The sequence below is a fragment of the Microtus ochrogaster genome, chromosome 2 (genome assembly GCF_000317375.1).
Source record: "Microtus ochrogaster isolate Prairie Vole_2 chromosome 2, MicOch1.0, whole genome shotgun sequence".
Classification (NCBI taxonomy): Eukaryota; Metazoa; Chordata; class Mammalia; order Rodentia; family Cricetidae; genus Microtus; species Microtus ochrogaster.
Genome location: NC_022010.1, coordinates 49,067,776 through 49,084,175, shown reverse-complemented (window position 1 = coordinate 49,084,175; position 16,400 = coordinate 49,067,776). Strand labels below are relative to the sequence as shown.

At 39.2% G+C, this 16,400-nt stretch overlaps 1 protein-coding gene across 2 annotated transcripts in view; it reads right to left on the bottom strand.

Moving 5' to 3' along the window:
- The window catches only part of Gsk3b (glycogen synthase kinase 3 beta), a 147,697-nt gene that overhangs the window by 46,059 nt on the left and 85,238 nt on the right, over positions 1-16,400 (bottom strand). For both annotated transcript variants that reach the window (XM_005344973.3, XM_005344974.2), the window contains exons 4-7: positions 10,417-10,527; positions 6,941-7,071; positions 3,431-3,537; positions 1,342-1,439 (exon numbers count right to left, since the gene is read on the bottom strand). In XM_005344973.3, coding sequence (XP_005345030.1) covers positions 1,342-1,439; positions 3,431-3,537; positions 6,941-7,071; positions 10,417-10,527 — 447 coding nt within the window. The remainder of the gene's footprint in view (positions 1-1,341; positions 1,440-3,430; positions 3,538-6,940; positions 7,072-10,416; positions 10,528-16,400) is intronic.

Below are 16,400 nucleotides of genomic sequence, written 5' to 3'. Positions count from 1 at the left end.
GGGAGGAGGGGAGGAAGTGGAAATTTTGAATGGTATTATTTATAAAGTAATAAAAAATAAAATAAATGTATCACAATATTAAAAAAATTGACTCATCTGTGAAAATGTAAACCACTGACATAAAAGTGGAAAACTGTTTGCTATATTCACAGGAACCAAACATTTAAAAAATTTCTAGGCGAATCTCTGCGTGAGTGGAGTAGTCAAGAAAGGAGTATTAAGCAGGAAGGGAGATGGGAGATATCTGGAAAATCCTGAATTAAACCAAAGCCCAAATAAACAGCAGTCCTGTTTCAGAAGTTCTAAAAGTATCACTCCCTTTGAGACACAGAATCTGTTTACAATGCCCAGTTCTTGTCTCAAAAATACTGAACAGTATTTTGTACACTTTAAAGTCTTCTACAAGATTGCTTTGTGTTCTTATATGACTTCCACTACGTTTTTCTAATCTTTAAGAAAAAAAGCAGTATTGTTAATAAGGTTAAGGGTTCAGTCTGAAATTAAAAATGGCTACCAAAAAGTGGTCTCAGCTGCATAACCCAACTAAACACAGACTGAAAGAAGATGACCAACCACTGGCCTTTTCAACTGTATCTGGACCCAGTGACATGGAGCCTCTATTTTCCCTTATATTAAAAGGAAAAATATTTAATTATGAAATAGATCTTAAAATAATTTAATCATGGGGCTAGAGAGATGTCTCAGTGACTAACATCACTGGCTGCTCTTCCAGAGGATACAGGTTTGATTCCAGAACCCATGTGGCAGCTCACAATGATCCCTAGTTTGAGGCTCCAAGGGATCAAACACCTTCTTCTAGCTTCTGGGATCACTATGCACACAGGTAATACACAACTATACAAGCAGGCAAACAAAATTTTTCATATGGTAAACATAAAAATAAATCTTAAAAAAACTAAATGTTTATTTATTATTATTTTAAAAACCTGTTCTATACCACAGCAGGCTAAATAACTTACAATTCCTTTCTCCTTTTTTATCCCTATGTGTACACGTGTACATGAAGGCCCAAGATCAGCAACCATCCTTGGTCACTATTCCACAATATTCATTTACATAGGGTTTCAATCTAAACCAGAGCTTGCATATATAGCTACTCTTCTCAACCAGCTTACTCTGAGCTCTCTCGGCAGAAAATGTCAGGCCCAGTCAACACTCACATGGGTTTCTGGGGACTCAAACTCTGGTCCTCGTGTTTGTACATGTTTTCACATCTGGATCATTTCTCCACTGTTTAAATGTTGTTCTGTATTTTTTTTTGGGGGGGGGTGTCTGTGTGTATGGCATTTTTGGTTCAAAAGTATATGTCAACCATCTCACCTTGATTATTTCCACCAACTGATCCACACCACTGTCCCCAGGAAATATTGGTTGTCCTAGCAACAACTCAGCCAACACACAGCCTGCAGACCATACATCTAAAGAAAAAAAGGGCGGGATGTTATAACACTATAATTTGAGGTGAAATCTATATTTTATTTTTATCACATAGCAATGGTTATATCCAAATGACAATAATTTAGTCAGAATCAGTGATGGTTTCATCCCACATATTGCTAATTAAAAAAATCTATTCATATGCTTGAACCCTTTTTATTTTTTTAACAAATACATTTTTTTTTAATAAGTATTCATCTCTTACAGTATGTGTGTGTGTGAGTAAAGAAAGGGAGAGACAGGGAGAAACTAGGGCTGACTCACTATGTAAGCCCTAGGTTGGCTGGAATTCACAATATTTAATCTCTTTGTTTTTTTAGGTAACACTTGACAGATGCTTCCTTTAAAAATCACAATAGGTACCTCTGGTTCCTATGTGTACATACAAATCTCACTTAGCCTTAGGAACCAAGATCAGGGTTGGAGAGATTGCTCATCCATTAAGAGCACTTTCTGCTCTTGAAGAGAACCTCATTAGATTCCCAGCATCCAAACGATGTTCACAACCATCCACAGTTCCAATTCTAAGAAATTCGACATCTTCTTCTGACCTCTACAGGCACTAAGTATGCATGTGTTATCTGTATACATATGCAGGCATATATATGTATATATACATATATATGTGGATATATACAAGCAAAACACTTTATACATATAAATTTTAAAAACTTTAAGAAGAAAGCATTTTAGATCTAAAAATGGGCCAAATCCATGCTTGTTAGGCTTCCATAAACGGTCCATGTGTCAGACAATATGACTGTAATTATTTTAGGTGAGCCTGGCACAACTCAATACAGTATCTTACATATAGGTATATATAGTATAGATAACCAATATCAAACATTTGAATAAGACTGATCAATTAGAATATCGAATGACATTCCCAAGGACAAAGGGTTAAATTTGCTCTTGGGGACCACTGAGTTAATAAATATACTAAGAAAGTCACCTTCTATTCCTATAGTACTTTAGTAACATTTTATTTACTCCTCATAGTAACCATGAAAAGTAGGGAGAATTAGCCATCATTTTCATTTTACAACTCAGGGAGAGGATACCTGATGTCAGTCTCAGCTTCCCAACCCCATGCACACACAATTAAAATATGAAATAAAATCATTTTGTCCCTTATCAAACCTAGCCTTAAGTTTGATGGATTTTGTCTTGCGAAAAGATCCAGAGGATCATGGTCTTTGTGCTGACACAGCAAATGTACTAGAACAGGTAAGACAGGTTAATGAAGATTTCAACTCTCTCTAATCCTTGTATCACTAGATATTTCTAGTGAAACTTTTAAACAACCAGTGGGTGTAGCTGAACTAATGAGTTAAGCTGACCAAAAATTAAGTAATGCATACAGTAGAAATTCAAAAATATTACTGCCCTATCAATTACAGTATTAACATTTTAAAAGTAACATTATTAATTAATCAATTATCTAAGTAGGTATCAGGCTCAGAAGTAAATATTTCAGGAGAACTAGAAAACTAATACGGGATCCATGAGACAGCTCAGGAGATAAAAATTCTTGCATTGCATGGCTGAAGGCCTGAGTCTGATCCACAGAACCTACATAAGGACAGAGGAGAAAGCAGACTCCAAAGTTGTCCTCGGACCTCCGCATGTACGCCATGGCATGCATCTTCCTGCCATTCATCCTTGCCTCATTAATCTTTTAAATAAACTTAATAGAAGAGCTATAGTACTTACACTTCATTTGAAATTTTAAGTTCAAAACAAATGCATTAACCAACTACAATACAAAATAATACTTTTATAATTTGAATGCTAAAAAGCATAGAAATAGAAAAATACACATTAAAGTCTAAAAGGTTAATTTTAGTTAAATTTAGTTCTACACATTTCTGCAAAAATATATTGCAGCCATGCCCTTTCCCTGTTGGAGAAACTCTTAAGAATCAGGGTGAAATGACCAGTTATAAGCACTATATTTGGGTTTTGTACTCACCTATACTAGAGGTATAATCAGTGGCTCCAAAGATCAACTCTGGTGCCCTATAGTACCGAGAACAGATATATGAAACATTGGGTTCTCCTCGGACCAGCTGCTTTGCACTAATGAAAAAATAGAGATAAAAAGCAATCTTTAAATCCATACATCAAAGAAATGAGCATTTCACACACCACATTTACCTAAGCCTCAGAAGACTGCAATAATGCAACAACACACTTGTAACTGTTTACAAGGAAAGAAATACGCAATCTCATCAAACTGGTATAAAAAAGTAGTGATTTTTTAAAGGAAGCATCTGTCAAATGTTACCTAAAAAACAAAGAGATTAAAAATTACAAAAGGATACAGATTTTGAATTTTTTTGGGTCCCCTGTTTCCTGAATTCTGTTTCTGAAATATAAAAATGGTTGCCAGGCACAGTGGTGCAATCCCAGCACTGAGGAGGCAGAGACAGTTGAATCTCTGTGAGATGGAAGCCAGCCTCATCTACAGTGAAACTTCTTGGTCAGACAAAACTACACAGGGAAACCCCGTCTCATATATAATAACTAAATAAAATATAAAGATAAGGGGCAGGGAATTTAAAGAGTGAGGCTAGATCAGAATAGATGAATGTATCAATACCCTTCACCTACATGCTTTTTTAAAAAGAGTAAGAAACTGTGCTCTGCTTTTAAATTGGACTTCTGACTCAGGATGACCAATTCAAGGTTTACATAACCAAACTATCCATCCTTTTATATTCTATTCAGCTTGCTAACTGTCTAAACACCTGTTACTAAGCAAACTGCAAAAAGGCATTCAGGGGAAAAACAACTCAAGACTTATAAATTCTATCTCTGTTTACATATTATTACAATTTTGCTCCTAAAGTACTTTATAGTATATAGACTTAAACACTGACGTGCATTACAGTGTCCCTCAGATGACCCCACTCCAAATCAGCAAGCTGACCTACGAGATACACTGACACAGGAGATAAATACACACAAAATCAAATCAGAAAATATCCGAGCTAAAGGTACAGGAAGGCAAAGATATAGCCAGGAGAAATGGTCCTCCAACCTAATGTCTAGGCTTCCTTCCCCCCAATTTACTTTTAGTCAATGATGATGCTAAACTTGTTTTCCCTTCATTAGCAGTTTCAAAATTTAACCTTCTCAGGCCCACATAAAACAACCACTTGATACATTAAGAATGTTTTCAGCCATCAGAAAATCAAGACACTTAAGACTTTTCTACCTTCAGAGTGCACTTTGGGGGCTTCGAATATAGCTCCTTGATAAAGTAGCTGCCTAGGATGTAGAATTTAAACAAACGGCAGGACATGGCCCTAAGTCCCATGCCCTAAGTCCCAGCACAGCACCGGGAAGCAAAGGCAGTGAATTTCTAGGACAGATAGGGCTATAGAGACTCTGTCTCAAAACCAAAATAAACAAGGTCCACTTTTAATTGACAAACAGATTCTTAAATATTGTAAGAAATTTTACAATAAGTCAAAATTATATAACCGAGAGCTTTTACAACCTGGATATTCTACCCCCTCAATACTGATGAAGCTAACTTTTTCTTTTGCAAATGAGAGGTTTTGACTCTCTAACTTGTGACCTCAGCGATTCTGGTCCTTAGGCACTCCATCCCTTCCTGCTACTGCCAGGCCTTTCTTCACCTAGTAAAAAATTATTGAGGAGAACATAAGACTGTTCAACTAAGTTTCTGCCACCCTAGTACCTAAGAGCATGGAGTGTCTGCAAAGTCCTACTTCAGAGCTGGTATGAATGGGCTAGTTCCACACCTATGAGAGTTCCTTCTCCAAATTATCACAACAAAGCTACTTTACATCCCAGGAGAATCCCAGTGCCAACAGTGCTCTGACAGTACTTAGCAGCCGCTTTCCACGGCGAGGCACTGCACAAATAACAAGCCCTAACTAATCCAGGCAGCTTTTCCTACATGAAATACACTGTGGGGCTCCGTTCCAACCATCAAATGTGAATGTTAGATGCTTATTTTCAGAGAGCCACAGCCTGCAGAGTGAGATACTGGGAGGGTTTATAATCAGAAAATTGCAAACAGGGATGTTTAAACAAGGTGCGGAATGAGAGGAAGAACCAACTTACTGACAGAGCAGATTTGTTCACTTTCTTCCAGTATCTCCCTGCACCCAGGAAAAATATATCTGTTGTTAAACCCACAATTCACTCTGCGGTTTGGTGTAAAGTCTTTATAAAAGACGTAGAAGTATGGGTCAATATATAATTGGTGGTGCTAAACAGAAAAAGAAGAATTTCTAACAAGGATGGAAAAAAATTAGACAGGAGAGAATCCAAGTTATAAAGACAGATGTTTCAGAACAAAAGGGAGACTTTTGCTGGTGGCTGTCACAGAGTATGTGTGATGCTCTATCCTACTATGGACACAGGCTTGACTGCACGTGGGGAGGCTTACAAAGGCATCGAGTTTTCCTACTAAGAAACAGTGTATGATCAAGAAATCGGTTTAAGAATCAAACTAAATATGGTTTCTCGATGTTGTACCTCACTTCTAAATTGAGGTTAAAGTGAAGTTAAAAGGGTGTGTGTGTGTGTGTGTATAACTTAAAAAAATTATTTGTAATGAAAATGGAGCACACACACACACAAACACACACACATATATTACATAAACTCAAGCAGTACTAAAGATGAATAAGTATGCAAGTTTCTCGAGTACATAATAATCTGAAACATGTCCCATCCCACAAGAAATCATGTCCGGGACATTACTTATTAATTTAGAAATAAGCCATGATCAGGCATTCATGTGTTTTACACCACGCTCACCCCCAGTATTTTTCAAACCAAAGCATACTACCCCTATAGTACTAATGGGGCAGCAGTTCTCTGTTTGCACGGGTTTACCATGTGGCTTAGCTCAGCCTCAAACACCTTAGTCTGCCGAGCACTTGGGTTATCAGCAGGTGTCACCACAGTCATCAGCTTGAATGTCTGTACTCCTGTGGAGGTCAGGGGACAACTTGCAGGACCAAGTCAGTTCCAGGGATCAAACTCAAGTTCAGTCTTGATAGCAAATGCCTTTCCCAAGTGAGCCATTTTGCCGGCCCCTGACTTTTCTCCTTTAATACTTCCTAGATGTCATTCCTTTCCAGTTCAGACAATTCCCTCGTGTTCTCCTCAGTGCCATGTATAACACTGTATTTGTATATATCATAACTTGTTTGGATATTTTATTGCTACTAGATATTAATAAACAATTATATTATTATTTTAAAAATCTCGAAACATACTTAATCTCTCAACCTGTATAAGGAAATAATCCTCAAAAGTTACATGTTAGATGAAAGGTACACAAATTTATTATTCCAATACAAATTATCAAGACCATCCTCACAGGGAACTACAATAATTTATATTCCCTGAGAAAGGATTACAGGGCCTAGACTACCACTATAATATACTGAAGAGAGAATGAGGAAAGGGGAAGTGAGTGGGAAAACTAGCTTACCTTCCAAAGTCACAGAGTTTTAATACAGCTGTATCAGGATCCAACAAGAGGTTCTGCGGTTTAATATCTCGATGGCAGATTCCAAAGGAATGGATATAGGCTAAACTTCTGAACAGCTGATACATATACAACTGGAATAAATAACAGATATTAATTTAATACCTCTGGTTTCAAACATTGCTGAATCATTATGCAGTAAATGAATAACACTCTTGGCAGACCTCGAAAATGCTGATGATTATTAGTACACAGTTTTCCCCAAACAAGTTTTATGCTATTCCTACATAAATTAGGAAATCAAAGTATCATAAGACATGTATTTATGCTATTCTTTAGTAATTTAGAAAAGGATCCAGGCATGGTGGCATACAACTGAGGCAGGGGAAGTCCAAGTTTAAGGCCTACCTGGGCAACTCAGTGAGACCATATCTCAAATTAAAATGTACATAGCTAAGCAGGAGAGAACTTGGTGAAGAGGCCTGGGGATGTGCGAGCAGCAGAGAACTTGATGAAGAGGCCTGGGGATGTAGCTAAGCAGTAGAGAACTTGGTGAAGAGGCCTGGGGATGTAGCTAAGCAGCAGAGAACTTGCCAGGCAGGCACCAAGTCCAGGACTTAACCCCCTTCACCCACTTTAACATCTAACCTCAAGACAGCTGGATAGATTTTTTTTACTTAAAACACAGATGAAGAGCTCAGAGAGAGATCATAAAAGCCATATGGGTGATAGATAGCAGCTTTTAGATCAGAAGTCAGGCTCATTATTCTTTCTAGTATCTCAGGTTATAAAAGCATAGTGTCACATTTAGTATCATTTATCTTTCTGAAATGTTAGCCTTTTTTTTTTTTTGTCTTTCTGAAATCATTAATCGAGGCCTAGGAAAACTCACAAGTAGAGTAAGAAATCTAATCAATTGCCTATTGAGACATCAGTAACTCTGCTAGTAAGTAGAATTATCATCTTTCAGAATAATGTAGATTTCCAATGCCATTTAATAACAGAGGCCGGGGGATCTCAGAGTTCAATGCCAGCTTGGTCTACAGAGTAATCTTCAGGACAGCCAGGGCTGCACAGAAAAACCCTGTCTTGAAAATCCCAAACAAACAGATGCCACTGACACTGTGATGATAAATCGTTTGTTTGTTTTGTTTTTTTGAGACGGGGTTTAGCTGTAGTATTAGAGCCTGTCCTGGAACTAGACCAGAGCTGGCCTCTAACTCACAGAGATTGGCCTGCCTCAGCCTCCTAAGTGCTGGAATTAAAGGCACGTGCCACCACTACCCGGCTAATGGTAAATCTTAATTGCTAGCTTGACGATACTTAGAATAACCACGTCTGTAAGGACATTTCTAGACTGAGAAGGGAAACCATCTAGATGTGGGCTGCATTATTCAATGGGTGAAGTTCCTGAACTGCATACAAGAAGGGAAGCTCACGCACCACATATCCTTTGAACGTGACGGCTGCCCCGTGCGCTCCCACCTTGATGCACCTTATCCTCCAGAACTATTAGGCCTCAATAAATAAATACTCTATTTATTTCAAGACCAACATTGTGATTCATTCTTTTTCTTCTTTCTTTCCTCCCTCCTTCCTTATGTATTTACTTACTTATCTGTAATCTCTCCCAGGACAGACACCAGCTTTCCACAAGCTAGCCTTCATCCTGTCACGCCCTCTTACTCCAGACTGCCGAGACTGTAATCGTGTGCCCCTTATCCAGTCAGGCTCACTTTAAATCTTTCTACATGCTTACTTTACGAGCTCTACTCCCAGTTAACACCAAGGAAATCATTGCTGTAATGATTCAAATTAGAGACGGTAGCATCTGATTTAAAAAAAAAAAACAACATATAAAAACAATAGACTGGTGGTGATGCACACCTTTAATCCCAGCACTCAGGAGGCAGAGGCAGGTGGATCTCTGTGACTTCAAGTCCAGGCTGGACTACTGAGTGAGTTCCAGGACAGCCTAAGGCTAAACAGAGAAACTCTGTCTCCATTAAAGTCCGACCATAAAATGATTTATTCACGATCCCTTGTGAGGAGAGAAGCCCCTTTAGCAGCCCAATTTCCTCTTTAGTGTATATACTGTTCTTAACTTCAAGTCAGTTATGTACCTGTTCCCACCCCTACCCCAAGCTTTAAATTATTTTCAGTTGAAGATGGCAGTGTTTGGATTATTACTCCAAGACAGCTCTATGTCAAGTGTGGGATAAAATAAGTTACTAATTATATTGCTGCCGTTACGAAAAAGAAAAGAAAATTCAAACAACCCCTAGTTGATGGCACAGATAATAAGAATATGTCTCTAATTAGATTCAGTAATTCACAGTTTTAATCCCAGCACTCAGGAAGCTGAATGAAGCAAGAGGATTGCTACAAATATCAAAAGTTCCAAGCCAATCTGAGCTACAGAAAAGATCCTGTTCGTCCCTCCCCTACCTCACTCCAAAAGAGAGGAAAAATATGTTTCTAATCATCTACCACAACTGTAATTAGGATTCTACTAGATAAATTCCTAGCTACTTTGAAATTAGTTCATATTTTAACACTAATATTATTATTTGTATAAGATACCAAAAACTAAAGAATATCTGTTTATGTTTAAAACTGACAAGTTTAAATTTCTACAATTGTAATAAATGTAATAAATATGTCTACAAATAGTAATAAAGCATTAAAATGAAGATACTAATAACTATAGATTTACTTAGTAGGTTCCTGCTGTGCTGTGTGGTACAATGAAGACATCTAAAACTAAAATGATGTTACGGGGCTGGGAGATGTCTCTGAGGATTACAGTATTTGCTGCACACACACGAAAACCTGAGTTTGGATCTCCGGAGCCTGTGTAAAAAGTTGGGGCTAGCTGCACTTGGCTGTGACCCCAGCACTAGGTGGAAAGGGAGACCCAGGCAAGCCCACACCATGAGCTTCTCTAAGGTTCAGTAAGAGACCTTCTCAAGGCAAAGGTGGGAGGGAGGCTACGGAGGAGAAAGCTCGTCCTCCTCCTCCGGCCTTGTGCCTCACCCCATACCACACACACAAGGTGTTATGGCTATCAATCCCTAACTATGAAAGTATCTGTATCTTATCAGATTATCTATTCCAATTAATGTATCTCACGTGCATGTGCCTCCAACAGGATGTGTGTGAGATAGGGCACGCAAAACCTGGCACGCGTGTGCAGGCCTAGAGGACAGCTTCCTAGAATTGGTTCTCTTCCACCTCCATGTAGGTCCTAAAATAGAACCCAAGTGACCAGGCTTACACAGCAAGCACTTCTATCCTTGTGGAGTAATGAAAACTTTACAAAGGACTCCATGCCTCAAAACCAAGTAAGAACCTAACAAAATCTAGTTTGCTGCTTTTCTGGAGTAAATGCAGTACCAACAGAGTTGAAACAAATCCAATATTCTGCATAGCTCATATCAAATGTTTTGCAAACTGGAAGCTGTTCCATTGTTACATACCTTGACATAGATCACAGGGAGTGTCTGTTTGGCTCGACTATAGTGTCTGGCAACTCTGTACACTGTTTCCGGAACAAAGTCCAGCACCAGATTAAGGTAGACCTCATCTTTCTGAAAGAGAATGAAAGAACAAAACAAAACAACAAAAACCAAAAACAGATTAGAGATTGATCTGAAGTATTCAAATTAGAGTATATTCTCCATACATCCATTCATTTTAAAGAAAAGTTTCATATGGGTAATTACAGAAAATTACTTTTGAATATAAGCAGACCTGTACAAATGCATTTACTACACTTTATAACCCCAGTATTGTTAAGATTCGCATCATAGTGCCTATGCATAAGTTTGAATAGTTTATCACATCACAACTTCTACTATTTTCTAGGCTGAAAAACCAGTGTCTCCCATCCTATCAGGAAAGACAGCTTGATGACAGTGTTGAGTCGAAAGCTAAGAAACCAGGCTGTGAGCCCTGGCTCTGCTGCTGATTGGTGTGTGTATGTCAGTCTGCCCAGCCTCAGTTTCTTCAATTCATATGAAAGGCTGGGGCAGGTAGTCTGTGAAATGCATTAGTCTCCACACAAGTGTTTTTGTTTGTGTGACAGTCTAAAATTTGTAGAGCAGTCACTAATACATGCAACAAAACTTATGGCAATGAGATCATACTCACAGCTTATTAATGGTCTGGGGTGTCAGTTTCTCTTTTTAGTAGCATAAAGACAGCAGCTCAATGTTAGCAAGATAGAAAAAAGAAAACAAAGCACTAGCCACACCCTGTTCTTTGAACAGCACCAGTTAGGTAAACTGAGGCAGAAAATGGTGACTGAATGGTGACACTGCAGGCCAATGTTCACAATTCTCCTGACTAACCCAAGGGAATGGCTTCAGTGTCAGGTTTATGGAGTCTCTCCTACAGGTCAATGCTGCTACAGAAGGCTTCCCTCCTGTAGGTAAAAGGTGAGTGCAGGTATAAAATTACCCAGATGTAACTCATTCCTCTACTCCTCCTCTTTTCAACTAAGATCAAATGTAATTTCTATTATCTTTTTTTTTTTTAAAAAAAAAGACTTTATTCATTTATTTTCTTATGTATACAGTGTTCTGCCTCCATGTGTACCAGCACACCAGAAGGGGGCCCCATATCTCATAGATGACTGTGAGCCACCATGTCGTTGCTAGGAATTGAACTCAGGACCTCTGGAAGTGCAGTCAGTGCTCTTAACCTCTTGAGTCATCTCTCCAGCCCTGTTCTTAGCTTTTTAAATGAAGTATGAAAATAGCAGAGAAAAAAGACTATATTCAAGATATGAGTTCATGTATCCCACAGAGCTCAAGAAACACCTTTTTGTTATCTCTCCCTTTGGTGGTCTTCCTCCTTCAGTAGCCACCTGGAATACTAAGGTTTGTCACTCTCACCAGGACAGGGGTAAGCAAACAAGGGCTCCAGCCTGCCGATTATAAACAATCTTTAACTACAACATAGCTATACCCACAATTAAACACTGCCTATTGCTGTTTGGGGCTAAAATGACAGAGTTAAATATCGTGACAGTGACAGGGCATCTTGCAACACTACATGTATTAAAGAAAAAATGTGTGTTTTTTATAACCCTGGTGGTATTTAGCTTTATGTACAGTTTAGCCTGAACTCAAAAGCAACATGGCTACAAAGAAACCTCAAGTGTGCTGAGGGAATCTCATATTAAAATCATCATCAATAAATTAAATTGGAGTTGAGGGGAGAGATAGATTCTATCCTGCTTTAATACTTAAAATCACTAGTAAGAATTTTGGGTTCTGGCTAGGTGTGGTGTACACACCTTTAAACCCAGCAAGCAGATCTCTGGGGGGCCAAGCCAGCTAGAGATAAACAGTGAATCCCTGCATTCAAAGAAGAGAAAGATGGGGTTCTTGGTTCAAGAGAGCAGGCAATGTGGAAGAGACACAAAGCAGTTCATTTATTAATTGACCAGATAGCCCTCAAGTTTGTTCTTAAAACTGGTGGTGGGGAAAGGAAGGTAAAAGCTGGCAGGCAGTGACGCAAGGGCAGCCATGCAAGATCACTGCTGTGCTCTGTGTACTGTTTTTACTGCTTAAACGAGGTTCAAATACATTTTTATATTAAGAAGATAAAGGTGAAATTATAAAGGAAAACTGGTAAAACAAGGTTCTAGGACAGTGGTTCTCAACCTGTGGGTCAAGACCCCTTTGGGTTCATTTGTAATGATGAAAATACATCCTGCATATCAGATATTTGCATTACAATTCACAACAGTAGCAAGATCACAGTCATGAAGTAACAACAAAAACAATTTTATGGTTGGGGGTCACCACAGCAGGAGAAACTGTAATAAACGGCCGAAGCATGAGAATGGTTGAGAACCATTGGTCTAGAACACTGGGAAATGAAACAAGAACACAGAGGAGTAAAACAGTATAGTAAAATTTCAAAATGCTCTGAAGTCTGAAACATTTTGAGTACCAACATGGCATTAAAAACATAACGTCTCGTAGAAAAGGCTGGTCACAGGTAGGCAGGTAAGTAGGACGGTGTGTGTTCTCCAGCCACTTAGGAGGATGACGCTGAAAGACTAGAGTTCAGGACTTCCAGGCTAGGCTGGGAAGCATATATAGCAAGACCCTTCCTCAAGAAACAGGAGAGGGAGAGCTGGCTTAGTGGTTCAGAGCACGTGTTCTTGGTTTTATTCTCAGCATCTACATGGCAGCTAACAACTGTCCAAGGAGGTCCAACGCCCCCTTCTGGCCTTCCAAGCTCCAGACACATATAAGTGGTGCACAGCAGACACATATGCAGGAAAACACCCATATACATAAAATAAAATTTAAATAAAAAAAAACGTATAAAACTAAACTAAAACTAAATGCCACCAGCAAACAAGAACAACATGAAAGCACAGAAAACAAGAATGTACTGAAGTTTTGTACAGAGTTAACGTCAGACAATGTGTTTGAGGCACATGTGAAACATAAACACATTTCGTGTTTAGACTCTGAGGCCATTCTCAAGACATCACACTATGTAATATTTCAAAGTCTTTAAAATTCCAAAATCCAACATCCCTGGTCCCAAAGCTCGAATAAGAGAAACTCAACCTTATAAGCAGGACCCAGGCTCAGTGGACTTCAGGACTTAGAAGCTGTTAGCACATGAAAACCTTTATCTAAAGGACTATGGACCAGACAAACGGCTAGACAGTGGTTAAGTGGTTAAGAGCACTTGCTGCTCTTGCAAAGGACCTGAATTAATTCCTAGCACCCATACGGTGGCTCACAAACATCTATAACCCCATTTCTGGGGCATCCAAAAGATATGCATGTGGTGCAAATATATGCACTCAGGCAGACCATTCATACTTACAATGCAAAATAAAAAGCATCTCGAAAGAAACTTAAAAATAAAAGATTACTAAACTCGAGGGCTCCTGATTCTAAAAGTATCTGACAAAGTTTATCATGATACACTTATGAGCAACTCAGAAATGGGGAGAGTATTTGCTAATGAATGGCACCAGGAAGGAAGAACACAAAAATTAAGGATGAATGCTGAGTGCTCAGTGGAGGCTTCTAACTGTAAGGCTCCAATCTGTCCTTCGTAAGCACAATGGTTGAGATCAGGGTTTTTTTTTTTTTTGTTGTTGTTGTTGTTTTGTTTTGTTTCTCTCTCTCTTCAAGATAGCAAAATTGGGGGTTTCAATGCTTACTTTTTATTTTACTATTGGGATCTAATGTCCCCCACTGACTCATGTACCGATGGTAATGGGAGACAGAAACTTTAGGAAGTGGATAAGATGGAAGACCTTGTCCCTGCTCCCTTGCAGGCTGCTGCTCATTATCAATGCATTCAGTCCCTCTTCCAGAGTCTCACTGCAGGAACACTTCTAGCATTGCTGAAAAGTCCAAAGCCAGTCTCCTGAGTCTCAAACCAAACCATCAGCTATGAGCTCTGTAAAATCAAAACTAAGTTACGTACTTTGAAAACACAATAGTGGGAGAGACAGGGTTAACATCCCTGTTGCAAGTGGGAGGAACAGTAGAAAACCAAGTCTAAACATGGACAAAATTAAATCTTAGCCCTAGGATACTCATTCCCCAGTCCTTCCTTCCGCCACATCTTTCCACGATGCTATTTCAGGTTGTTGAAAGCCTCACCAAACTGACAGCCTGAAAATACTGCTGACATCAGTGAAAACCTCTTAAGTTGTGAGTTGAAACAATTTACTATAAACTTTTTTCCTTGGACATTTTTGTCATGCCAGTGTTTTGCAAGCTGACTAACACTGTGTATGATTCCATTTATTAGAATTTGAAGAAACAAATGCATAGTCCGAGTGTGTGATACGGTGAGGAGCAGTGGGTGGCGCGTCAGTTTGAGACTTAACTAGATAGATTCATAAACAATTCCCAAAATGCGCTAACCAAAGACAAGCATCAGCAGGGACCTGATGGTTAGCCTGCAGGATCTCATTTGACCCAGCCGCCTATAACTGACATCACCAGGAAGGATAGCTGAAAATGGAAGACCAAGTTCGGACTGTCAGGCTCTAACAGGCCAGATTGATCTACTGAACTCTTAACGTGAAAGTTAGCCAAATGGAGAGCCTTATAATGAAAATTCAGAGCATCAATATACAAAGACAGACCAGATGAAATCAAGATCAAACCTGACAGTCACCTGGAAAGTAAATGGCAGGTGTGACTGACAGAGCTGAACAGGAATCAACAAGATACTTCTAATCAAACAAACGGGACTGAGCAGAAGTGCTATGCTCTGACCAATAAAGATAAGTCCACTCTGCTCTGTACAGGTCAGGCCTCATTACAAGTACTGGCAAAAGTCCCTTTTTAAGCAGCATGGTTCAACAAAGTAGAATGCATCAAAGAGAGGTAAATAAAATCATGTCTACTAGAGGGCCAATACTCCAATTTATTATACTATGAGAAATGTGGAGTTTAAATAAGGGTTTTTGTTTTGATGTTTTAATATACATTAAGTAACATGAAGTGAGATGTTCAACCCCAGAGCACAGGTAGAGAAAAGTGACATTTCACAGTCTCAATGACTCTTCATTTGGCAGTTTCTGTAAAGATTGCTCAGGTAACTCATATTTATGACAATATTTCACAAAGAAGGAAGGCCCAGGGTCCACACTTCTGGCACTTGTAATTTCTGAAACTCAAGGATTGCTGGAACCTCAAAACAACCTCCTTTAATTGCCAGAAAATTCAGGAATTGGATGTAAATTTAAAGCTAATGACAAAAATACAACACAGAAATATGGCTTCAAATGCAGGCACACAAGTCACCAATCCCAGAGCTGCTGCCGAGCTTCCACTGGCCTGAGGACCAACACTGCAGGATTCTGTGAGAGCATCTCCTACACAAAGTGGATCTCACTGAGAAACTACACCCGCTTACACAATGTGTGATTTATGGAGCCTTGGTCTCCACAGCGGCTCGGTTTCCCAGTTCATCGTTGCTCCCTCATCACTGATTATCCAGTCTTCTCTGGATGACGTATTTAAGCCACACAACTCGAACATTTAAATGCCACAGTTTAATACCACCTAGCAGCAGTGGCGGCAGCAGCAGCAGCAGCAGGGACAGACTCCAGTTATCACTGTAAAACAGGCAGTATTAAGATGCTTCTGTCCCCAGTTGACTGGTGATGAGAAGGAAAGAAAACCACTTTAGGCCAAAGCTTTAAATAGACACAATATCATTCTAAAATGTTCATGGGAAGCAAAGTAGTGCATCAGAGTTTAGTGATAAGACATCCAACCCAGCATCACGGCAGCCCTGCACTCTCAGAATTGATGATGGAATTTTAGGTAGCAAATACTCGTAAGCAGTTGTCTTTCCCCTGATGGGTTACAGGGCTAGCACAAGACAGGCACTAGAGCAACAGTAAGGATTGATGGACAATCTTTTTGCTTGGGAAGCTGTGCAAAGGGAAGCTTCC